The 25,541-nt window shown below is 42.2% G+C and overlaps 1 protein-coding gene across 2 annotated transcripts in view; it reads right to left on the reverse strand.

Moving 5' to 3' along the window:
- Positions 1-25,541, reverse strand: part of LOC119656982 — a 260,103-nt gene that overhangs the window by 94,122 nt on the left and 140,440 nt on the right. Inside the window, exon 1 of one of the 2 annotated variants that reach the window (XM_038063717.1) lies at positions 3,311-4,371. The exons of the other annotated variant lie outside the window; for it this stretch is intronic. Coding sequence (XP_037919645.1) covers positions 3,311-3,376 — 66 coding nt within the window. The 5' untranslated portion in view covers positions 3,377-4,371. Of the gene's footprint in view, positions 1-3,310; positions 4,372-25,541 lie in introns of those variants that run through there. 2 annotated transcript variants of the gene reach the window in all.

Consider the following 25,541-nt stretch of genomic DNA (forward strand, 5'->3'; position numbering starts at 1 on the left):
ATCTTCTATTACCAGTTTCCTAGGAAATCTGCTGCTCAAATTTGATTACTAAAGGTTCACATTAACAAGGACTACTCTCTGTCCTTCGTTCTACGCGCTCAAGGAGACTGGGTACCAAAAGAATAGTCCATTTATTCCCCTCCTAGTTATTGGAGGGAACTTGAAGGCACTAGAAAACACCGTTTGGGATCAGGGACGCTAAAGACAAAGTTTTCTGGTCATCAAAATAAAACACGACTCAATTTTAGTCGACGTCACTAACGAGAATTGGCTGGTCTTTCATTTGGTGCGCCCATTGCCACGTAAGTACGCAATGCTGAGAATACTGCAGGTCAGTGTGCAGCAAGCGTAGCTACTAATTTCCCTCAGGGTAGAAGACATCAACGTCACCTGCCCTGAATTAAAGAAGGTATGACAAAGAACTGCTGGTCAAACCCTAAAACATATTCAACATCTAAAAAGACTAAAAGACTATCTACAAAAAGGGCTTACCTCATTCTCTATGTCTTGACTTAGGTTTCACCAATATGGTCGTGTTCAAACTGAAATTGGTGAAGGCAAAGGACATATTTGTTCCCTCTGCATATATGGCTCGCGACCGACCGAAACCGTCAACGATCAACGAACGAGGTGAGTCTTTTTATGATTCTTTTGGATAGTATGGTCATATGATTCGCGCTAACAAGAACTCACTAGCTAACATTGGTCTGATCTTCGAAGGTGATGGAATAAGTGGAAAGGTCGACCGAAGTAACGATGGCTTCACTTGCTAGATATTGATTTGAGAACCACTCGACCCGGACTAAGCTAAGCCATCCCGGCGAGACTAAAAAAGATGGAGATTCACACTAATTGGTACTATCGTGTGTAAGGCGGACACTATACGTAGGCGGGGCTTCAAAAGGAGCTTTTCTGCAGCATTTCTAACCAAGGCGGAGTGGAAGACAAGCATAGGATATTTCACCGATAGATTAAAAATAGGCAATGGACTTGGAACGGGCGGGTTACTTCAGATACACTTTTGAATTTGAGTTCTTAAACCGCAAGTGGGCCTCAATTTCCAGAGCGCTGCTTTGTGTTTTGGTATTTTAAAACAATTTATCCTCATTCAAAGGGATGACACAATCATACAAACGCTCTTAGTTAAAAGATCTTTCTTGTTTAGAAATCTTTAGGGGAACTCCCACCCTGACATCTCCCAAGAACCGTGAGTATTCATAAATAGTTCTAGTTAGAAACTCAACAAGCTTTCCATTTGAAAACACACAAAAAACTAAGAAAGACTGAAGACTATTCCCTCACGTTTCTGCAATTCCATTGACAACCTATTTGTGAAAAGGAGGTTATAATCCCAATCACTACCTGATAAATATGTAATGTCGACGCATCATAGAAATACTACAAGGTATTTGGAAGAGGTTGATACTCAAAAAGGGAAAAATCAATGAAAGGCGAAGAAGAAAAATATATCGGAACTATGTACGGGGGGAAAAGAGGTTAAAAGAATAAAGAATCAGTCTCAAGCATGAACTGAATAAATAAAGAAAAGGTAATCCCTATAATGAGCAAGAAGTAGATTGCTCAGCAACTTCATGATGCACGTCAACCACGTCTACGCGCCATCGTTCGCGGTTACCTGAAATGCCCTTCAACTCCACCACGACTTCCTGAGACTCCTGCACTTCTTCTCCACTGTCCTGCGCCAAGTGCCTTTCGCCCCTCGGTTGTCTTGGGAGAGTGGATTTCACAATGTAATTGTCGTCCCTCCTTTCGCCTTCCGATCAGAGTGCATACACAATTGTCACCCCTCCTAAATGTGCCACCTATTCACTGCCACTTTCGCCTTCCAATCACAGTGCGTACGAGTGCCAGGCTTGTGCGCCAACCATGTTTTTTGTTTGAGATCATAATCAATGGTGATAAGGACCGGTATTCGGTCTAGGCTTGTCTTAATGGAGAACTCCAGACATCCCGGTTTTACGCCTACCTCTTCCCTTCATTAAAAGGAGGATCTGTCACGTTTTCTTTTTTTGTCATAGATACTGACCTATTAATCCGGATTTTAACCACAATCAGGCAGTCATGCATGTGGTACTCCAATGGCACGTGATTTAACTACTAAAATAATTTATGCAAGTAGCGAACTTGATACAGCAAAGGCTGTTGTGTCCTGAAATTTCCCAACCAACACAACATTCGCAGTAATCATTGATTAGGTTATAGTATAACAATCACCCCAAATGAATGGACGACCAATGGCTAAACTAAAGCCACATTGGTGCGGAAAGTGGATCAAAAATTGCAACTAGACAAGCTCTCATTGATCCATTTTCCCTGATTTTATCTCCTCCTTTTCTGGGATTAACTTGCAAAATGTCTTACACCAAACATGAGCTCTCTTTCCACGAAAACTAAATCTACTCCAAACTATTTGCGTAATATTTGGATTATTTCATTGAAATTTTTGGTAAACCAAATGTGGTAATACCACTATGTTGCCTCTGTTGATCATTTTAAGTCGTAGTGATCGTAAGCGCTGGAACGCTAACAGATTTAATCATTTTCATAAGTGATCTATCCGACTATAGTTGTTAACTTTCCACAGTTCATCACACCCAGTTATAATAGATACATGTACAACAACACTGAACCTACAACCTAGAAAAAGCCAGCAAGCCACCATTGCGTCTGGCGTCTCATGATTATTTCTCCCCGGGGCCATCCATGGTCATCTATTATCTTTCTGAAGAATCGCAAAAAGAATGGGCCCCTTAAGGCACATTTCGCATGTAGGTAATGTTTTTAGTATGTCCATTCTGTAGCTCCGCCGCACGACTGAAAAGAAACTCAGTTCTGTATCTGCAGATTCAAAATGTTCGGACAAAAGATGGGTGTACTGCGTATGCGTCAAGATTGAAAAAAAGAACGAACTTTAATCTTCTTGTCAATCAAATTTAGCGTTGTTCAGAGGAATGGAAGATTGTGGGAGTTTTTTCATCTTTCGTCTACCTTTTGGATGTGGATTGAAAATATTAAAGTGAAATTTAGAGATTCTTTTGAGTAGAAATCACTAAAGCAAGTGGAAGGCCAGTATCTTAATCAAATCGAGGAGTTGTAGATTGGAATTGGCTTGATGAGATTTCCAAGTCATTTTCGCGTAAAGTAGGGCATTGGGATACAATTGGCAGATCAAATGATAATACATAAATTCAATTCCTGTAGTCCCAAAGGACTATATTCTTCTCACCATTTCAATTTTAAAATCTTTTACAATCTTACAACATAGAAAACCCATTACTCGGATAGTTACCTTGCAGGTTTGAAACAATGCTCCTAAATTTGTCTTTTCCAATTTCGTGTCCTTAAATGTCTCCATTATTCCTTTTACTCGTTTTCTCTCATCCAGAACTCAATATCTATCATTTATAGTTGCATCTGTACATTTTCACTTAAATAGTCGAAAATCGAATCAATTCGTACCATCACCGCTTCAATGTAATTCAAATTGTCGTCATGGATGGACGAATTTTCACTAATTTTTTTTCCAGACCATCCGTTCTCTTGCAGTTCCACCTGTCGTAGATATATTCACCAACTTTTTCCCTTCTTATGTTTGTACGTGGACTTTGCACAGGTTGGTCTTCCCAAAAAAGAAAAATTGTTCAAGTGCAAGCGGAGAACCCCAGAAAAGATACAACAATTCAACTTTGATGACTCGACACTCGATGTTTACATGAAAAATTGCTATTCAGAGGGTTCGACCCTTCCCGGCTGTAATTGTTATGAAAACAATAACAAGTGAAGAAATGCACTTGGATTCACTAACACATTAGCATAGTCGGTAGCACAGGTATATTCGTATATCTGAAGTTTGATGATGGTGTTAATGCACTAGAGAAGAAGATTAGCATCTTCCACGCGGCGTCTGAGAATACACATGAGTCGGACTATCTTTCTTGGTAAACCGCATGCACTACATATCACATTGGGAAATTGGTAGTTTATGCACTTTCTTCCACCAAACTTATCAAAAATCTATTATAACACAGAGACTGTGGCAGCACTACACTAGCATCTACTCAAAAGTAACTTCACTATTCCACAAGATACTCCCCTTAAGATGCAGCACTGTACTATAGTAAGGTGAATGGCATCGGGTTAGCGCGCAATCTCTTCGCATAGAGTCACTCTAAGTCACTTCTAAACTTAAAACTCCAACCCTTTTATTAGAGCAGTTAAATATCCACTTGGAATAATATTGTACAGATGCTCACTATCTTTTCACATTTATTTAGTACACTTCCGTTAAGCACCTCAAATTTGAAAAATTCAAATCAGACAGCAACGTAAGGGCCTACTGTCTTTGAATTCAACTTCTCCACAACTGGAGTTGAATTTCCAAGCCGAAATTGAACGCGCTGGCGTCTTTTCCTCACGTAATTCAAACCTAAAGCACTATACGTATATGTTACCTGCTTAAGATTGTACAGGTGAGTTTATCTAGATTTAAGACATGGGTGAGAGTGTGTTGGTGGTAAGTTACTCTGCTGAGGGAAATTATAAGAAACAGGACAGCCATCTTCTTAACTTGGACGGCCATTTTGTTGCAAGAGGTGAGTTTAAGAAGTTGAGATTGAAACCTTGGTACGAAGCAAAAGATATTCGACCATTGAAAGTCGAGAGATGAGATTTGATCTCGGAGAACGTTTCATATTAGCGCGTCCCAAGCGTTCCCCAGTGGTGAATAAGCTTCTCAAACATACTGTTAGTATTAGTATCGAAAAGCTACTTGGATATTCAGATAAAAATGGCTACACTTATTTGGAGGAACGTATAAGTGAATTGGAACACACGATGGTAGATTGATGCAAATTTAGATCTTTTCTCTCCTAATTTCTCTCTTTCTTTTTCATGTCTTGAACATAACGACTGTCCCGTACGAAAAAAAATTGGCATAGTCAAACTAAAAGAAATCGAAAAACCAAATTAAAAGCATAAGATTTTGAATAAAGATCGGTTTTATCACCGTTATTTTGAATATGCCCCAATGAAAGATTAGAATTAATCAAGCAAAATTATAGCATTCAAAACAGAATCCTATTCTATAAAAATTTAAATTTGACAAACTTTAAACAAAAAAAAAATCTAAATTTTAATTTTATGTAGACTTCCCTTACCCGTTTGGTGGCATTGATGTCTACTTTTCAAATAAAAGATTAGCTTTACGGCGGATTTAAATCCATCTTCGTTCTATCTGCAGTATCTAAAGGGTTAAAGCGGAAGGTGGCCAATTGATGTATGTGAGGTTTTGTGTTTTTTTTTTTCGTAGCAAACTTTGATGGTACAGATTTTTTAAAAAATGACTGCAGTGATGCTGCCTTATCCTTATCCCAAGTTACCAAAAAACAGACCTTATTTCATTGTACTAATACTCCCACCGAATATCGTGACAATTGATCCGGCCCATTCAATGAGTAAATTGAAGGACATATAGTCAAGCGGGCAGCCAGATACTGTATGGTTTTCTATTTGGGTTCATCAAAACGTAAAGACAATGAGGAAGCCTTTCAATATTTCTTTGCAAGGATTGAAAAAAGCTGGGAATGATTGGAATATCAAGGATACCTGTAGCTTGGAACTAGTGTACGAACGCATTGCATAATGGGGATCAGACAAAAAAATCTCGTGAAATAATAAAAACTTGTTGTTTCTTTTTCGTTGGTGTGAATATTTATTCTTGAAAATACCGATACAAATATATAAACTTGCTAGCACTGATGAAGGGAACAAGTGGTTCCCGAAATATCGGTGTTTTCAAGAATAAATATTCACACCAACGAAAAAGAAACAACAAGTTTTTATTATTTCAGATAATTAATCGTTAGAAACACCGCATAATTTCACTCAGAAAAAAAATCTTATCTTGAAGCAAGGATCAAATATTTTCATGCAATCAAATTAAAAACTTCAGTCTACAACAATGATTCAAAAAGTTGTTAGGAGGCTACAAAAGCTTTTTTAGGAGATATTCCAATAGAGCATTACCGAGAAACTGAAAGTAATATGTACGAAACTGAAGCAAGCCCGGTTGTGAAAGGAGGAGGGATGGATGGCTTTAGTCTGAATGACTGTACGCCACCGCAGCGTCTCAGCGGGTAGGTGAGGAAAGGGCAGCAACTTTGCAGTCCTGCAGATTTCTCACTGAGCCTCCCACCTGGCAGTTAGGTATAAAAAGCAAATCCATCTAATGAGAATAAGGTCATCATCAGAGAGCGTGTTCGACTTGATGTTATCGCGGAAACTGGTGACCGAGAGTCGATGGGGGCAGAGGCGGTGGCATCAAAAATATCACAACGCACTGCAGGCAACAGTTTCATTACTCGCCGAAGCACTCTTCTCCACCGTCCAGCTGCGGTACGGGACGAATTCCAAAGAGCGTGTATAGAATTCTCGGATATAGATCCTTTGCATAGACCAGGTATTCCCAGGCTGTATGCATCTCCAGCAACTCCGAGAATTCTATCTCAAATCAATAATGATATTGCATCTAGACTGTGTCGCTACTGCAACTACAATCACTTATGCATTGTGGTGCAGTTGCGGTTGTCAGATTGATTCAAATCACCATTGGTAATGCCAGCCGACAGGTGAGAAATAAAGTCCAAAGAGTTTACAGAAACTATACCAACCCCAGTCAGACACCCGTAGTTGAAATTGTAGACATACTAAAGCAGAAACTTTCTGCCATATGCAATCGGTTACGACGGTATAGCAAAAGTCACTCCAGAATGTCCGTGTCCAGAATGCAACTTACGTAAGGAACCAGTGGAGCCTTTTCAGATCTCTCAACGAATCCCAACAGCGTGTCCAGATAGTACAGTTTTCGGTAACGGAATCGAAAGAATACTTGGCATGCTGAGCATGCAGACTGGATCACCTCTGAAGGCATCCGTTATGCCAATACGCCTAGCATGAATTTTGCGGATGTTACCGAAGAGGAAGTTCGACGAGCCATAAACAGCTCGAAGAAATGGAGGGGCCCAGGTCTTGATCGAGTGCAGAATTTCGGGGGACGACCATCTTAGAAGTCTGTTGCGAATAGTAAACTGGACAGCCACATCGAAACTATGACCGAGAAAGACTTCTGCAAGTACCTAGGAATTCTGCAGGGAATCCATGCTCGAGCTGGTGATCCGAAAGATGCTCTGCTGTCCGAATTCCTGCGACATGTAAAGCTGGTACGCATCTCTCGGGGAAGAGTAAAATAAGCGCATTGAATGTGTTTGCTGTCCCTTCACTGGATTATGCATTCGAAATATTGCCATGGACGAAGACCGATCTGAAAAACGTCCAACGGCGGATATGGACAACTATGTCCAAATTCCGAATGCGTCATTCAAACTCTGCCGTGGAGTGGAGGTAGGGGCGTGGTTGACGTAGCGTCATAACATCAGGGCCAAGTCGACTCGCTGTGCGCTTATTTTTACAGCAAAGAGCAGGCGAGTCCCTTGCATGCGGCTATCTGTAAGGCAGTCTGAGTCCACTTAACTTGAAGGATCGATCTTTCAATCCTCTGAGTGGGATGAAGTCGGACCAAGAGCGGATCGATGAATGAAAGTCGAAGACAATGCACGGTAAACACGTTAATTGTTTTTGGCAGCCATTTGTCGAAGAGATGGCTGTGTGCTGGGAAGCTCTTTGTTTAGACGGGGGGTTCATGTGTGCCATTCAGAATGGCGTGGTCGCCCACCGAGCTTATAAAAAGCTCATCATGAAGACTCGTCCGAGCCTAAACGCTTGGCACTTAGTGCTAGCATTCGGTAAAATCCGGCATTTGTCGAGATTGTGACAACTCGAATATTAATCGTTGATACAACAGCAAACAATCCATATTTGATGAGGGCCTTGAAGTGCGTTAGAGCACTTCATTCAAGGCCGTAACTGTACACAACAGTAACACTGTAGGACCCCCTTTCCAACAAATATCAAAACTAAGATTTGATACCACATGACTATATTTGGTGGAAAAAAATTGTCCACTCCGCTTTTGCATATATAGGACACCACCCCCCCCTCAACTTTGGCGTAAAAGGATGTCACTTACTATATGCGTGAGCGTTCACAGTTCCCACCTTTCCACTAGATTTGGTGTGATTCGCTACAACCATTTCCGTGAGAAATGCGTCTGACGGACAGACAGATAGACAGTGAACCGATTTTAATAAGGCTTTGTTTTACACAAAACCTTAAAAAAGAACAATGAAAACGCACAAAAGAATCATCTGATGATAATATTGTCAATATCTGCACCTGTAACAAATGATGTTGACTACGTTATAACAAAGGTAATTAAGGTAGGAAAGAAGCAACCTTATAAGCATTTTGTTGCAAAAATAATGTCAAGATACCCCGATATCCAAAACAACTCTCTAGTCTCTTTTTTAAAGCGTAAACTGATTGGAACTGGATTAAATCAGTAAAAAAATGATGAAATCTTATTGTTTAAGTATAAAACTAGTGATATCTGATTAAGTCAATTGAAGAATGATTATATCTTATTGTTTAAATATTGTTCATGGCATAGTTTGTTTGGATTTACTTGTTCTATTTTTATATAAAAAATGCAAAAAGCGTTTGTTTCAATTAGTACTAGATTAAACTTAAGTACATATAATTACCAAAAAGTAAAAAAGTAAGTAATTAATAAATAAATGTCAATAAAACCTGTTTAATTTGCAGAAATATTTCTATGAATCAAAGTGCCCCCAAATGTGGGGTACATTGATGCAAATTTCAATTTTTAGTAAAGGGCCTCTAATATTTTTTGTAATTTAATATAACGGTTAATTTGACTTTGAAAAGTTAGTTAAATATATACATATATTGAATCGATTATAATTCTTAAATTGGATGTTACTGTTATAGGTCATCTTTTATTGGGTTTAAGTAAAAATCTCTGAGCCCTTATGGATTTCGTACCACGGTGTCCGGATTTTACTTTTGCTCACTGTATTTTGATCAGGAAATTTGGGAAATTTATCATAATTTATTCCTAAAATCCTACAAAATCTTGAGGGTAATATGGGAATGGTATGTTAACAAAATTATTATTTCTAAGAGAGGCTTGAATATTTTTTTAAATATTTTACAAAAAAAACGCATTGCCTACGTATCTTATAGAAATACAACCTATTGTAACTTGCAACAATGATGTCATTCTAGATTCCACGAAAAGTAACGCCGTGGAAAATTTGCACAAACTTGAAGACAAATACAAATAAAGCTTTTCGAATTGCGACCGTACTAAGGTACGAAAAAATTGTAGATTATATATATTTCTGCGAAAGCTCTAGCAAATATCTTTTAGCGCTTCTAAAACTGGTTTCTGAAAGTAAACTTACCAACACATTGCCATGCTAGCAAACATTCATTAAAGAGAGGCTACGAAACCATGGATTTTCACCCGTAATGTAGAGATACATAATTTATACATATATCTAGATAATTTCTGCTTTGGGCTATAGCTTTAAATTTTCTGCTTTTGCAGAAAAAAGCTTTGATATGTGGAGATTTTCCATGCGTATTCACTAAATATAAATAACTCAGTTGAGGTGTAGCCTTTAGGTTTCTTTAAAATTCTGTACTGTAACGACAATCCGACAAAAAATATAATTACCGGAATGCACAGTCTTTTATCTTTACCATATAGATAGTTTCACAACCTTTCCTCCCTTAAGTAAACTAATCAGTTTTAGTTGCAAATCGAATCGCGACGACAGTTAATAAGGTACTTCAAGGAAACTCAATAAAAGTGAGCTGGAGTTTCAGCTTTTCAGAAGTAAAATCTTATATCGTTAGTTAAAGTTTTCTTATAGAGTGTCAACTTAAAGAAGACTTTTAAAAAAGTAACGAACTACGCCCAAAAGGGTATTCTAACCAAAAAACAAATAAAACCTCAGAGGGTTATCCCGTATGCCGGATCTGAGGTATCTATCCAATTTTTTATATTAATAGTATCTAGATACAGTTTAGAATATTTGGGCAACGTGATTCTTCCATTTCATTTTGGTGGTGAAATGGTAGTGTAGGTCCCAGGGCGAAACGTGGATTGGTACCCACGATGGAGCATAAAACCTGCGAAACGTCTGCTAAACCAACACCAACAGCTTCACTACCAAACCCTATCTCCACCTGGGAGCTTCCTAAAGAAAAGCTACAGAGAGAGAACGATGGAGGCGAGTTTCCCGCGCCTAAAAACGGGACAAATTGTACCAACTGGTCCTCCAGGTTGGGGGTTGGGTAGGGTTGACAACCCTGCACGGAAAACAACGTGTTACGAAGCCGCAACAGGAGGCTCGGACCGGACGGATAATACAACGACAAAGGAGTAATGATTTGCACATTTTCCCATGGAACGTGCGCTCCCTGTACAAAGATGAAGCTGCTAAGTAGCTGGCCGATACCCTGTCCCAATATAGGCCTGATGTAACAGCGTTACAGGAGATGCGTTGGACAGGGACCGGAGAAGAGTCACTATACCATATATTATATATCCAGTAGGGGTAGGTTTCTTAGTCAGCCAAAAAATGAAACCTACTGTTATCGGCTTTGAAAACATAAGCGAACGGCTATGCACTCTGCACTTCCGAGGCAAATTTAGAAATATAAGTCTCATTAACGTGCACGCCCCTACAGAGGAGACTGCAGAGTCGGGAAAGGATATCTTCTAAGAGGCAGTAGAACGAACCCTCGAAGCCTGTCCCAAATATGATATCAAAATCATACTTGAGATTTCAACAGCCAAGAAGGGAAGGAGCCCGTATTCAGGCGATACGTTGGCTCCCATAAGTTAAGATCAAAATACAAATGATAACGGACTGGGGATTCTTCAATTAGCATTGTCACACGAAATGGTTGTTGGAAGTACTTGGTTTGCGCGGAAAGTGGTTCACAAACAAACGTCGGCCTCTCCAGACGGGACCACTTTCAACCAAATTGACCACGTGTTGATTGAACGCCGCCACCTCTCAGCCTTGATGAAAGTCAGAACATATAGTGGGGCCAATATAGACTCAGATCACTATCTCGTTGACATGATGGTCCGAGATCGAATAACAACACCACCCAGAACTCCCTCTGATAATCAGGTGAGAGTTAACACTGAAGACATCCACAACACAGCCCTCCGCAACACCTATAAGAGGGAAATGGATGCCGCAATAACCGCAGTCAACAGAGGACCTGGAGATGAAGCATCAACAAATGATCTTCACAATCACCCGAAAAACGTTATCATACACACACTTGACCCCACCCGCAAAATTAGTCGTCGGAACGGCTGGTTTGAGCTAAGCTAGCTACGGAACGGAAGAATGCCACATACCGAGTAATGCTGCATTCTCAAAGGACGCGGGCACGCGCGAAGACTTCTCACGAACTCCGGCGAGCTGAGAAGCGGCTTCACAGACGGAAAAAGGAAGCCTGGGAGAACCAACAGGTCTGTGAACTAGAAAAGTATAGATAGCAACCGCACTAGGTGCGCAAGGTTTACCAACAAGTTAGCAGGATGAAGTCTTACACACCTCGATGTTCATCCTGCCGCGGCAAAGGGGGAAATCTGATTTACAACAGAATGGGCATATTGGAGCGAACAACCAGAACATCGGCTAGTTGAAGGTCCCGCCAACTGAAGACAACTGACAAATACTGCCACCACTAAGTATAGGAGAAACAGTCCAACTCATCGGCAAGCGATGGAAAAACTGCTGGAATATGAACATCAGTTGCACCATCTTTTCATCGACTTTAAAGCGGCCAGGCATAGCCAGGGAAAAACTATACACGGCCATGAGAGGATACCGTATCCCGACGAAATTGGTAAGACTGATTGGCTGATCCAGACCAATGTGCGAGGCCAGATAAAAGCAGCAGAATCACTCTCAAGACCATGCGGCATGAACAACGGTCTACGACAAGCCACTGGCTCTCGAGAAAGTGATCCGTGATGATGAGGTAAATGCAAGAGGCCTTCATCCAGATGGGCTGCACATCAATGAAGGCAAGACAAATTATATGGTGGCAACGTCAACACCAAAAACCAACTAGCCATAGGGCTCTCACTGTACAAGACAATGATGTTGCCAGTCCTAATGTATTCCTCGCAGACTTGGGTTCTTAGCAAGAAAAATTGCGAACTCTTGGCCGCGACGATTCGACAGCCTACATAACAACGAAATCTATGAGGGAAATCATGACCGTCAGGTTGTGGATAAAATCCGGCTCAATGGGTTACGGTGGGCGGATCACTTAATCCATATGAATGAGGACAACCCAGACCGGAAAGTCTGTAAGGGCAATATCTATGGTAGAAAGAGAAGACGAGGCAGACCCTGCCTGAGATGGAGTGATGGCGTAAGTCAGGACGTCAGACAGCTTTTAGAGATATCGAATTGGTGGACCTCGGCGCAAAACCAGGCTGTTTGGAATTCGTTACTAAGGTAGACCGGATACTGGTTGTTGCACCGTTGATGATGATGTTCATGGTCAATTTAATAGCTTTTTCTGGATTTTTTTGCTCTACCCGATAAGTTGAGTTCGATCAACTGGGATGATCATTTCACTATCATGCGTTCTACTAAGTCGTTATACTGTTTGCAAAATTTCACATAGTTTTGTGAGACAGACGAATTCAGAATCCGCTGAAACGAAGGTTAGTCAAATATAAGCGGGAATTTCATTATCAAGCGTTGTTGAAAAGTCGGAAGACTCTGAATTTTTTCCACGAATTTTGTCTAGATTTCGATAAGAAATTCCACGTTCAGAAATTTTAAGACGTCTACAGATGCAATTCAGGATTGAATCTCTCTCCTAATATTGGGTGTAGCAATGGTATAACATGGTATAACATTTTTCTGAAGGACACGAAATAGTGAAAAATCAAAGTCACAGAGAGGCGCCACCCTGGAAGTTCCATCACGGACGAAAACATACTTGCAGTTAGAGGACTTTTGGCGGAAGACTCAACGTCCACAAAATTGCTTTTTCAATAGATCTAAGTCACGAGAGTGAGCATACTATTCTCGAGGAGGAACTGCGATTCTCAGGGATCTCAGCACGATGGTTTCGTCGGCTTCTTTCTCCTGAACAAAAGAAAACGTCCGTTTGGAAATTTTCCAGAGGATATTGGCTCATTATGCTGAGAGAAGGAGAAGATTTTGTCAATCGTATGGTCACCTGTGATGAAACATTGGTGGTGAACCAACATGCCCGAAACAAATCAAGCGAGCGGTGAAGGAAGCCCTTGGAAGTCGAGGAAGGTTTCAATCTCGCCGAATTAGAAAAATGAAAATGCGTTTAAGAAAACTTCGCAGAAAAATAAAAAAAAAACTGTTTTGAAAATATTTCGTACTCGGAAAAATTCATAAAAAAAATTCCTGTTCCCAACAAAGCTGTTCAAGGTAGTAGTCATATTTGTAAGTAAATTTGCGCAACAGCATCTTGAGAGGGATGCGTACGTGACCATGAAAGGTTCCAATTCCATTTTATTAAAAACTCCAAAGGTTAAAACAATGCTATCAAGTCATCAATCATCTGACTCCTCGCATCTTCAGCCCACAACTGCTACCCACACATCCCCGCGGCTTAATCGAAATTCTGTTCCCTTTCAGATTCTCCCGAACCAGCTTCCACCCTGCAACAGTGACTCCTGCATTGCTTCGCGAAAACTCCACAAAAAAAAAACCTTTGCCCTTCGATAACAGACATTCCGCAATATATTGTGCACCTCGATAAACGCAATGCTTGGAATTGATCAGTCTGAGGATCAAGCCTGTCGTACGGTCAAATGTGAAAATAAGAGATGCATCCGAATAAGATGCCCAACGTCAAGATCAAGATAATGGTCCACGAAAACGAAAATAATGTGGCAGCAACAAAAAACCAGAATCTGAACAGGAAAAAAAATACCTGGAAACCCTTTTAGCTCGTGTCTTACAACAAGCCACACCAGAAACTTGTTCAATCTGTTGAGTGGCTGCTGCATATTGAGCGTCCCCGCGAAGGTTTTATCATTGAACACGAAAAAGAAAGATTAAAGACGAGGCACGTTCGACATCTTAAGATGGCTACGCTATGGTAAAAAGATGGTAAGAGGGCATTATAGTAAAAAGGAGGAACCGGTTCCCTTGGTGATCTTGGCGGGCACGTTGTTTTCTACTCGGATCACGAATCAAATAAGAGAAATGGTCAGAAAAAATGGTAGAGGATTCACGATCAAGAAAAGTAGCGTCGTTATAGCATGTTTCCAATTCCAATTTGAATCAGATACATTCATTTCTTCCCGCCAAGAATAGTGATATCGCGACAACATGGGTGTCTGAAACTTTTATCTAGCCGGACAGTTTCTAGGTTATGAGGGCAAAGGATCACTTGAGGAGACGAGCCTGGACATTGCACCATCGTGGTTGAACTCAGGACCAAGATATGTCGAGCTACCTTTCTTATCACAATCTTTTATCTTTCTTTGGCTGTAACGAATGTTAAAGTACATTATCTCAAATTTACGATTTTAAAATGTAAATTTGCTCAAGGAGCTCCGCGCAGAATTCACTGAATCCATTTCGAGACATAGCCGTTGCCAACTATTCCCAGTAGCAGTTCCTCCTTAGCCAATTTTAAGAACGGTTAGAAGCACTCAGTACAAGCAATTCTCTTCAGATATAATGAAAATTATCTCAACCTTCTACATAGATCGCAGAATCGAATACCACTGCCACGGAGCGAAGCTCATAAATAACCGCGGATCTAAGGTGAACCCTATGTGTGGCGCGCGTCTCCAGCATCTTTTTTTCCACCATCCGCGTCTTCTATTTTGATGAACTCAGGATGGAAGCGGCTTCATGTAGCGTCACCTGAGTCAAAAGTAGGGTCACTGCCATATGGCTTGACACTTTGCGACAGTTCGGCCACATCTAATTAACAGGTGAAATCTGTCCTTTTTTTGCGCTACCCAAATTTAGAATTCATTTAGCCATCTGGACCATCATTCTCCCGAAGGTGACTGCTGAAGAAATGAGATTGGGTTTTTCTTTTAATTTATTTTCATTATTCTTGGTACTGTTTTTATTTTCTGTACAAAAACGCACGAGGCACCGTGGACGGAATTGTAGCGCGTGCTAATTTGATTTTCAACGCGAATGTTGTTGAGCCGGTTCTTGGAGTTTTTACCGGTGGTCCAGAGCTTGGATATATCTATATGTACATATGTAGCTATTGGAGCACCTTTGCATGAATCTCAAGATTGGATTCGAAGAAGTCAGAAATAAGAAAAAATGGAAGATTTAGCATCGTCTATTAGTCTAAGCTCGAAGACATGATCTAGGTAGAATAAGAGAATTGCTACTTCTGTCGTAAGGGCGACAAAAAAAGCGTAAGTGATTTGAGTATTGGGTGAGATCACCACCGAAAGACCTTTTAATGAATCACAGAAATTGTACTTGTTTGAAACGCTCTAAGAAGTCCATGGATAGATGGATTCGAGATCCACCTCATCTATGTTATAATGACACAATTGAAAATGTTCTAGTCATGAAAAATCACCTAAAGACTATGACCGCAATTTTTTGGTTTCATGGGCATATTAACTTGGCCTTTTTTCAGCACACATTAAAGCTTTTTTGTATTTTTCTTTGTTTAGAATCGAATGAAGAAGACAGGTACTTCTGTAGCTTCGTTTTACTTGAGACAGTGAAATTATATCGGTGAAAGACTGAAGCATTTAGTTCTATGCCTATAGAAAGGTGACGAATGGGAGAAAAGGCTAACCAAACTAGCACTGAAGGTAAAGGTTGATTTTCAACCCCATCACTGGAGGAAGTGACGAGTTTATGCAAGGGGGAAGGGAGATTTCCCCCCCCCCCCCTCTAACTGCCATGAAAACTCGTGGCGGCCACCCCCTCTCTTTAAAGAGTTATGGCCTCTCAAACTCGAGAGAGAGAGAAAGGAAGGAGGGGAGAGGGGTGGCATGTAAAAGAAAGGAGACGGTCGGCCCTCTCCGACCCCGTCAAAAAAATGCGGCGGCCATCACCTCAAAGTGCGGCTACATTCATGTCATAGGGTTAGGGCTCAATTTTAAACTCCATTTATGCAGAGGAAAGGTGGGTCTAAAGGGATAAGCGCGCGGTCCATTTTCTAAGACCCTCTTGAAAAATCTCGGCGATCACTACCCTTAAAAAGTCATTCCGCCATGAGTTTTTCAAGAGTGGCCGCGATAATTCTTTAAGGAATAAGAGACGAGGAGTTTGCTCTTTGTTTGGCGCATTCCCCTTCACTTTCCTCCTTCTTTTTAAAAGAGGGCTTGACTGTTATCAACTGTCGAAATCAAATTAATATAAACTGCACAACTAAGTCTATCCCATATGGATGACCATCATACATACCCAGTTGACTCCAGAAAAATGGGCCCCAATTCATGTTCCACAAGTTTTCACCACGACAGGGGCTAACCATCCATGGACCAAAAAAAAGGAGGGAATAAGTTGCTCTCCATTTGGTCCGGTCCGGCATTAAGTTGATGTGAACTTAGGACCCCACAATTCTCAAAAAAAATATCAAATTTCTTGTTCGTGAATTTCTCTCATTCAAACCTTGGCTAAGAGAAAGTAAATTGTGAAATATATTGTAAAGCATTACATTGGCGACCCTGCACGTTCCTTTGGCGGAGAAGGAATTCGATGACGCCTGCATCTCGCCAAATGACCCGCTATAAGTCGAGTTCAACAGCCTGACTGCTTTTCGGTAATCCTGTTTTTGGAAAGCCTGGCCAGCCATACGATCTGCCCATGTAAAAGCATAATTCCGGACACACCGGGTTTTAAAAGCCAACCAGGCAAAAATCATCACGTATATGCCGGGTCAGACGAGGTTGAAATTCGCGAACTGCTTAATAATCTACAACTCGGAGTTCAAATACCGTCGCAGCGGCATGAATGTAAAGGAGGGTTACAAAATTACCGACGCGGTTCTCAGATTACTTTGACTACAATACTTGCCAGCCAGACCATTGGCTACAATGCTTGTCAACCAGCGTCCGGCCATTCTGAGAATGTCAGAGGCTAGAGATTTATCGCAGTTGTTGAAAATGGCCTACAGAATCTTGAAATACGCGAGCAGTTGCAAATACCCGTGGATGTCCCATCTTCATCTCGGCCAGCATCATCGCAAGGTTTCTTACGAAACGAAATGACAGAAATCTACAGTCGCCTTATTGGAATTGATACTAACCGGTTCGCAAACCCTCACGGGTAGGTAGGGCAGGGGCGTGTGGTTTAGAGAGCGTTGGGAACCAAATTCGGTTAATTTTGTTACTTTCATCGATGCTTTCCACAACAGGCATGGAAATACCAAAAACCTTGTTCTTAGGTTTCTAGAAACCAGTCACCGGAAAGGAATTTAGGGTACTTCCAAATTCATTGAAAGTAGTGTTAAATAAAGCCATGGTAGCGACTTTATTTGACGTGGCGGGAAACCCAGCTTATCATCAGCTACTTAAAGAGTTCTCCAACATAACGAATCCCTTCGTCCAAACTGCTGTCCAATGCCACATTGTTACCAGCTAACCACAGGTTCGAGAGAGACAACGTGGAATCCTACCGCCATTGTCCCGCATCGTGGCAATTGGGAATTATCTCCCAAAGGCAGCCAAAGAACTCAGACGATTTTTAGCAGTTCTTAACTTCTACATGATGAAATATGATGATGAAATAACAGCGGAAGAAGAAAAAAAACAACAACAGCTCCAACAGCTACGTTCCTTCGACGCAGCATCGCCCAAGATCTAACCAGTTTACATCGGTGACAGGAAGACGATGTTTTGCGGCACTTATCTTTGTTCCACACAGTTGCTTCAGTCGCGCTTTGAATGCGCATATGTGACGCCAGGTGTGCGGTAGAACGCCAAAATAGGTGGGCATATGAAAAGTCTGCTTCAGCCATTTGGGATTCCAGGCGGAAGATTCAAGCAGGTTCACTTCGACATCGTGGAACTTCTTCCACCCTAGCAAAGGTTACAGATACTGTTTAGTGAAGCTGGACAGATTCTTCCGGTAGCCGAAAGCCACGTCACTGGCAAATCAGACCAGCCTATCGTTAAGCGTTCGTTGAGTCCACCCTCTTCGCAGCCCTAGCAAAAGCACTAGAATGGAAATGGAGCAGGACATCTCCATATCATCCAGCATCAAACGGGTAGGCGAATGGTGGGAACGCTCCCCCATGGCCGTAAATGGCTCTTTGATTCAAAAAGTGCCATCGATTCCAGGCCTTTTCTCAACAAAATCTATCAACATCTGGGACAGATTCGTTCAACAACCATTGTTAACTGCAACAACCGAAAACTCCTCGAGAGAAAAATATGTCCATCGAAAGGGGACCTTTCTGGAGTTTAGCTCCGACAACCCGAACCTAAAACTGCATCAAAGTCAATCGACAGCAAGACCATGCGAACCGAGCCTCAATAACTCATTTCTTCTATGGATTTCCCCATTCAGTTACAATGTCAGCTAGCGTAAAATCAGCCACGGCGTCTCCACCATCGAAGAAGTCAACTGTGGTCCCCCGACCGGCGGCTAAATTTCAACCAGTCTCGAGGGCAGCCGTACACTGAACCAAGCCGTCCTTTGAACCCGCAGAACCCACTGAGTCATTGTAAGAAAAGGCGCTAGCAGGACACTGATGATGACTCAAGGAATAATTGTCTCCATGGTCGGATATGTGGTATACTTTCAGGTTGCCCAGGCTTGATAAGAGGAGCAAAAAGAATATGATCCTTCTCAAGGACCCGAAATGGAGGCACTAACGAAAAAGCTGAATTTAAAGGAGTAATGGAAATGGAATACTTAAATAACAGGAAAGGAGATTATCTTCGTGGAATCTGATGAAACAGTTCTTGTGTCATGTGCAGCAACAACCCTTTCTTAGTCAATCGATAATAATAATTCAAGTTTTAGATATATTTTGCCTTCTACTGAGCAAACCAAATTCAGCTTGCCAAAATACCCGAAGAACCATTTTAGACTTTTATATTTTTGTAAATGGGCGAAAACCTATAGTCGCTCTTAAAGGCAATAGCGGGACCAGAATCATCCAGAATCTGGACTAGCGATAAAAGGCTCGAAACGTTCAGCGCTTACTACATCGTAAAGGCATGCCCTAATATTCTAGGAACCGATATTGGACAGAATAGTAACTGTCTATTCTAGTCCCCAGGAATAGGGGACATCTGCATAGTACACTGTTACCCACCAATGGATACTTAAATGAGAAGAACCTTTCAAGGAGCATCTCACCAGGTCCCGGAGAGACTTCCTAAAGGTAACTTTGCAATCGCGATGGATGATCTAACCACAAAGGGAACTCTGATAATACTTCGTTCGCACATGTGATGGGGGAACACCCCTGCTATAAGGTCAATTTGGCTACAATTAATCGACAAAGTACATCTAATAAGAGCGACCACATCGCAATCAGCAGTAAATTTGCAAGTTGTCTGCTGAGGTACGAAACAAGAGAGAAGCTGACATTGGCACCGGACAAGATCGTCACTTGTGTATTACTTCCGCATCAACTCGGGTGAAAGCCTCGACTCCCGAACCTTAATGCCATCTACTGGGGAAGTGATGTGGCTCTCGTCCAACAGATATATTAGATGCCACCAAAAGTATCCTCTTTTCTGGTACAAGTCAGTTGTCGACTACGTTCCGAAAGGGTGCCATAAAATCTTGTTGATAGCTTAAATTTGGAAGCGGATCAACGGGCATAAGGGACTGAAGGTTAGTATTGCTGATGTGAATAGGAACGACGGTGGTTCGCTTGGTCTACGGTACTGCGATTGTCACAAAAGGTTACAGCGCAGCGTGCGTCGTGGCATAGGACAATTTATTATTGCGCTGGACAAGAAGACCAGACCCCTCAAAGTGGGATGTCGTAACGGCAAAATTGTGCAAATTGCTGTTTAGTCAACTTTTCTAAACTGGAGGCACTTAAAAAAACACCTTTCATTTTTATTCTTAATTATTATATTATTTGAAAATAGCGACGAAACTATTAGCCGGCCGAAAAGACTCCTTACGAGTCCCTCACATTTCCTGTCCAAAAATGTCATTCTTAACATTTGTCCCTCAGCCGATGCAAGACTATCTGTTGCCAATATTGCGGCCATTAGTACAGCGGCGGAGGCGAATTCACAATGATGTCCCGTCGCGCCTCCGCTACACCGCCACAGCTATCCTTGGACATCTTCAAACGCTACAGAGACCAGATGAAGTAAAGAGTCAAAGCTGTTTGAAGGTTCACATATATCCTGCATAAGAAGCTTCCGCGTAACAGTGAGCCTTTGGGGTGGTAAAGGACGCACCTTTCAGAGGATTCAGGAAGTAGTAATGTTGACGTGGTACTGACCACCATGCTTAACTGGCTGGGAGAAATGTAGCGGCGGAAGTAGTTGTGGGAATTCTGATATCCGCTAAAATGAAGCACCGCCAAAAAACCCTACACAAACCAAGACTCACGTCTACTTGCCTGTAGATATAAGTATATATGGGCGTGGAATTTGCTGCTGTTAATTTTTGTGTTTCGTTGCCAAATTTTTGGACTGAGACCTCCGCCCCAGTGTCCACAAGAAAATTGCATTGGCTAAGCGGGTCGCAAACTGTTAGGGGACCTAATGTTGTGTTTCGAGTAGATGTCGCCGCGTTCCACAGCGATCATAGTTTTTTGATTGCGTTGGGGTAAACGTACATTCATTTTTGTGCGATGCAGACCATGGCGCACGACTATCCCACCGCATATTTCGCGAGATGAATGTCGACGTATTCTAGTCCACCCTTGCGAATCTTTCCACAGTGGCCATTTTCACCTTCAATGCTGCCATTTACCGTCGAATTACCGCCACCTCTGCATTCTCACGAGAAACTTCCACGATCATGGGGTGCACGTGCACCTCTAGGATTTGTTCGACTGTTGCAGCCAACTCCTCTAGGGAGCTGCCCTTGATACCCGCTTATATGACTTTAGAAGCTCTACGCCAATCTTGTCCCCAATCTCTCAGTAAGTGATTCAGTTTTTCTCTCTCACTTAATAACATTATTAATTGCTCCTTCAGACGAGCATAAGAGCCCCCGCCAAAAACATCGTCGAAGGGCACAACGGATTCCTCCTTCAAGCCCACAAATTTGGGGTTGATTTAGTGTAGTTCGTATTCATGCCGGCGAAGACAAGCCACAACGGTGATACTCTCACTACCACGGCAGCTGCGGACGGAATCCAAGAACGGGAGGCAGGCCCAATACAACACTCCATAAGATGGGGCATAATACTGGAAAGTTTGGTAGAAATCCACCCTTATGTTAAACGACGTTAGTCATTATGTTATGCCAAAATCGCCCGACATGTAAGTATTCTGAGCCCTAAAGCAATATCAAATCTCGACATCAAATTAAAATAAATTTTTGACAACAGTTTTGTATTATTTTGGCTCCAGATAATGACTGATGTTACAAGTATTTACTCTTCAGATACTTACGGGCCCTAAATGTTAGGCACAAAAAAGATGTAAAAGGTATCTCTGACTTACAATTCAAACGAAAGTCGCAGAAATAAAAATGAGGCTTACCTGAAAATAGAAGAAAATTTTCATTATTAAAGTTGTATTTTGAATGAAAAACGGGAAAACTATTATTAGGAATATGACTATGACTAGGGGACTGAACCGAGGAAATTGGTTTTAGCTCTTCTCAACAAGGAAACGTTTCTATGGAAAGTTTCAGAAGACCGTCCATCATCTCACATAAGTTACCATGAAAACACCAAAATAACTGTGACTAACCGCCTGATTTGTAATGGACGGAAAATTTCCCAATATGGACAAAGATAAATTAAATTTACCCTCAAATCACACACCTCCCTGGGATGATTGATTGTTAATGGTTCAAATAAGCCTTTACAGCGTCTCGCACTCATTATAAATGCTTTTTACAAAATTTGTCGACCAACAGCAAGCGGAGCGTGCCACATCAATGGTTTTCCTTCTGCTCCTATTCTACTATTCCCCCATGCGTCCAAGACGGTGTACACTTAAGTACCAACAGCAATTTTACACGAATCTAATTCAATTAGATTGTGGCTTGCGATCGAGACAAGAAATTGTATCTTATTAATCCAGGCTCCAAGCCTTCGGTATTGAGTGGTTAGTACAGTTTATAGCACAAACTGGATCAGATCTAGCCAGTTTGTAAGCGCGTCATGGTTTCACGTCGCCATCGTCAACCATCTCGAGTCCACTTTTTCCTTGAGAAGTTCCTATAGGAGCATGTTGAAAGTCAGACAGTACCGCCGCTGGTAGTTACGAAATGAACAGTTAGCCATGGGTCTTAGACTAATCTGTTGGATAGTAAGCGCGTACTGGATCAAAGTCTAGCCATAAATTTAAAGCATTTTCTTGTCAGGCTGATTGCAAAATGGTTCACGGAAAGTAAATTAGAGTTTTTGCTTGATGCCAACAATGGCTCCGCGGCTTTGATCGTAATGGAAATTAAATGACTACCAGGGATTGGTGTTTTTATAAATAAGATGGACCCTGTTATCCAATTTAGGAAATATGCTCTTTTCACGCTACTTATTGCGTGTACGGTCCCAAGCATCTACTCTAACAGCCAAATCACAGTCCTTTAGATACAATTACATGAGTCAGTCAGAAAGTCTATAATTGTCACCATTGCCCTAAAAATCACGCACACGCTCCTCCAGGTGCCTCATAATTAAATGATTTTTAATATAAAAAGCGCATTTCCATCACATTTACAGCCTCCATAGACCATAAGTGCCAGACTAAAGCCAACCCATCTTAACTGAAATGCCAAGATCTGCGGCATCTCCGAGTGTGAAATTCAGTTTTTTGACCTCTGAAGTTAATGTCCAAAGCAACTTACAAGAAAACCTCACACACGCTCCTATCACCCATCACTCCGGATTGATTTTTTCCATTAAACAATCTACGGATCTTAGAATTTCTTAGATTTTCTTCAGATATTCACCAGTAATTGATTCATCAGAGCCAAATAGATGGGAGCACACAATGAGGTGATGTGTGCCAAACCACTGACAGTAATTGTTTCCCGCTGAGGAGCAATAACGCTATGCTCACAACAATCGAGAAATGAAATGATTTTTTTCATAAATTTGACGGAGGTGACCACATATTATAGTGGAGAATGAATGCAGAATATGAACCTATCAATGTTGGCCTGGAATTCGCTACGGAATTCATACGGATCAGCAATTTAAGATAATTTTCATGCAATCAAATTTTGCACATGTGTAGATAGATTTGAGAAGACTCCATGAATCTATTACCACCTGGACCACCATTGAATTACAGGAATTTTGTTTGTCTAATGAATATCATTTGGTTTGTGGTCTGAAATGGATTGTGGGAAGGTTTACGATCAGACTTCCACTTCAAAGCTGGAAATCCGACTAAGGCCAGCCCGTCGGCGGTACTACTGACTAAATAGGGTCGTGAGCGGACGAAGAAAACCCGGCAGAAGGAAACTTTAGCCACAAATCACAAACCCCGCCTGTCAGAACCCTCTCCTTCACCCTTACTAGGAAAAACCGAAGAAAGGGAAGCTGGCCACTTGGACACTACTACTCCAACACTGGCATGTGAAAATGGAGTTCAGCAGTTCGGGTACCGGGAACGTGGCAAGGCTTTTAGCCAATGGCAGAGCAAGTTGCTGCTGAAGAAGGTGAAGCTCTTTAGGAATGAGGACTGCCCCACTAGATGTGGTAATGCCTAGAGAAATCGGACGCAAGGAAGCAGATGAAGGGAACAAACTAGTAAAGAAACGTAAGACCAACACATCTGTGACGGCAACGCTTTGTTGCGCTTCACACTAGGGCCTACATCCAGGCTTTCCCCGGAGATTAGGGCCAGTGTGCCGAGAAGTGATCAGACAGGCGAGAGATATCAAAGAAGCTGCTCCCTATCATAAGTATAGGAGTACGAAGACGCTAAAGAACAGGACGTATGTGCAAGCTTTTTTTCGTTCCAGTCCCCAGCAAATCGTTTTCTGCGTGACGAGGGACAAGTTCACGAGACCTTCCCTTTTGTTTGTCCGCTTCAGTTGGCCGCTTCGGTATTCCGCCTCTGTTCCATTCTCTTGATCGACAGTCATATCACGGGAGGAGAAAACCGCGAAAGACGCGATACCCTCGTTGGCAGCTGTCGCGGTCAGGGTGCCCTCCTTATCCGGCTCCAATATCCGGCTGAAGGAAGAACTTATATGACGGCTTTCAGTAAGTGAGGAAGAGAAGCAAAATCACTTACTGAACGAACCGACGCTAGGCTACCGTACCCCCAGCCAGTTGCCTCGGGAAATGAAACAGCTGGGTGAAGATAACGTCGGCTCTGATTTATTGAAATTCCTCGCGTTGCAGCGGCTCCCGGAGAGCACCCGGGCCATCTTGGCCTGCGCGGACTGAAGGTCGCTGGAGGTGTTGTTCTCCCCGGCTGACAAAGTACACGAGGTGTACCCACGCCCCGTGGTCGCGGAAGTTTATCGAGACGCAACTCGGAAATTCGACGAGCTCAAAACAATGGAGAAGACACTGGCCGACGCAGTCACAAAGCTCACAGCGACGGTAGGTATTTTGCGTTCGAGGGGTAAATCTCGATAGCAGTCACGATCGAGGTCTGCTTCCCGAAGGGGGTAGTTGCACGCCGGGACCCTCATCGGCCCCAACGATTTGCTGGTACCACAGTAAATATGGGCCCAAGTGGCTAAATGTACCACAGGAAGCAAATTCAACGCGACAAGGAGCTAGGCTCGTTTGATGCCTCGGCGACGGTTACCCCAAGCGCAGGTATTGCTTCCTGGTCGGCACGGGCGCTGAGGTGCCAGTTCTCCTGGTATCCCATCCGAACAGATTAACACCGGAGAGGCTACAACTGGCTGCCGGGAACTCGTCTCCCATGCGTGAGTTTCGGACTTCGCCGAACGTTTTCATGACGATTCATCCTGGCGGACATTAGCACCCGCACTTTAAGTGCAGACTTTTTGTATCACTATGGGCTATTGGTAGACCTGCAGAACAAGGCATTACTAGACCCACAATTTCCTTACAGACGTCAGAGGAAATTTTCGCCTGCGCAAATGACACTCTTTCCATTATTTTCGGGCACTCCTCCGAAAAACCGCAACATCACTACTGAAAGTATAATAGTTTCCCCCAGTCGGTTAAGCACGATCTGCAATACTACATCAACACTACCAGCTCCCCAATCTTCTCAAAGGAGCGTCCTCTAACATCCCCGAAACTAGCTGTTGCAAGGAAAGATTTTGAAGATCTAATGAAACAGGGTATTTGCAGACCTTCCAATTCCATCTCCCCCATCTTCATTTGCCCGTAGCCAAACGGCAAATGAAGGCCTTGCGGAGATTGCAAGTGGCTTAATGCTCAGACAATTTCCGACCGGTATCCAATTCCAC

The sequence above is a fragment of the Hermetia illucens genome, chromosome 5 (genome assembly GCF_905115235.1).
Source record: "Hermetia illucens chromosome 5, iHerIll2.2.curated.20191125, whole genome shotgun sequence".
In the NCBI taxonomy this organism is placed as follows: domain Eukaryota; kingdom Metazoa; phylum Arthropoda; class Insecta; order Diptera; family Stratiomyidae; genus Hermetia; species Hermetia illucens.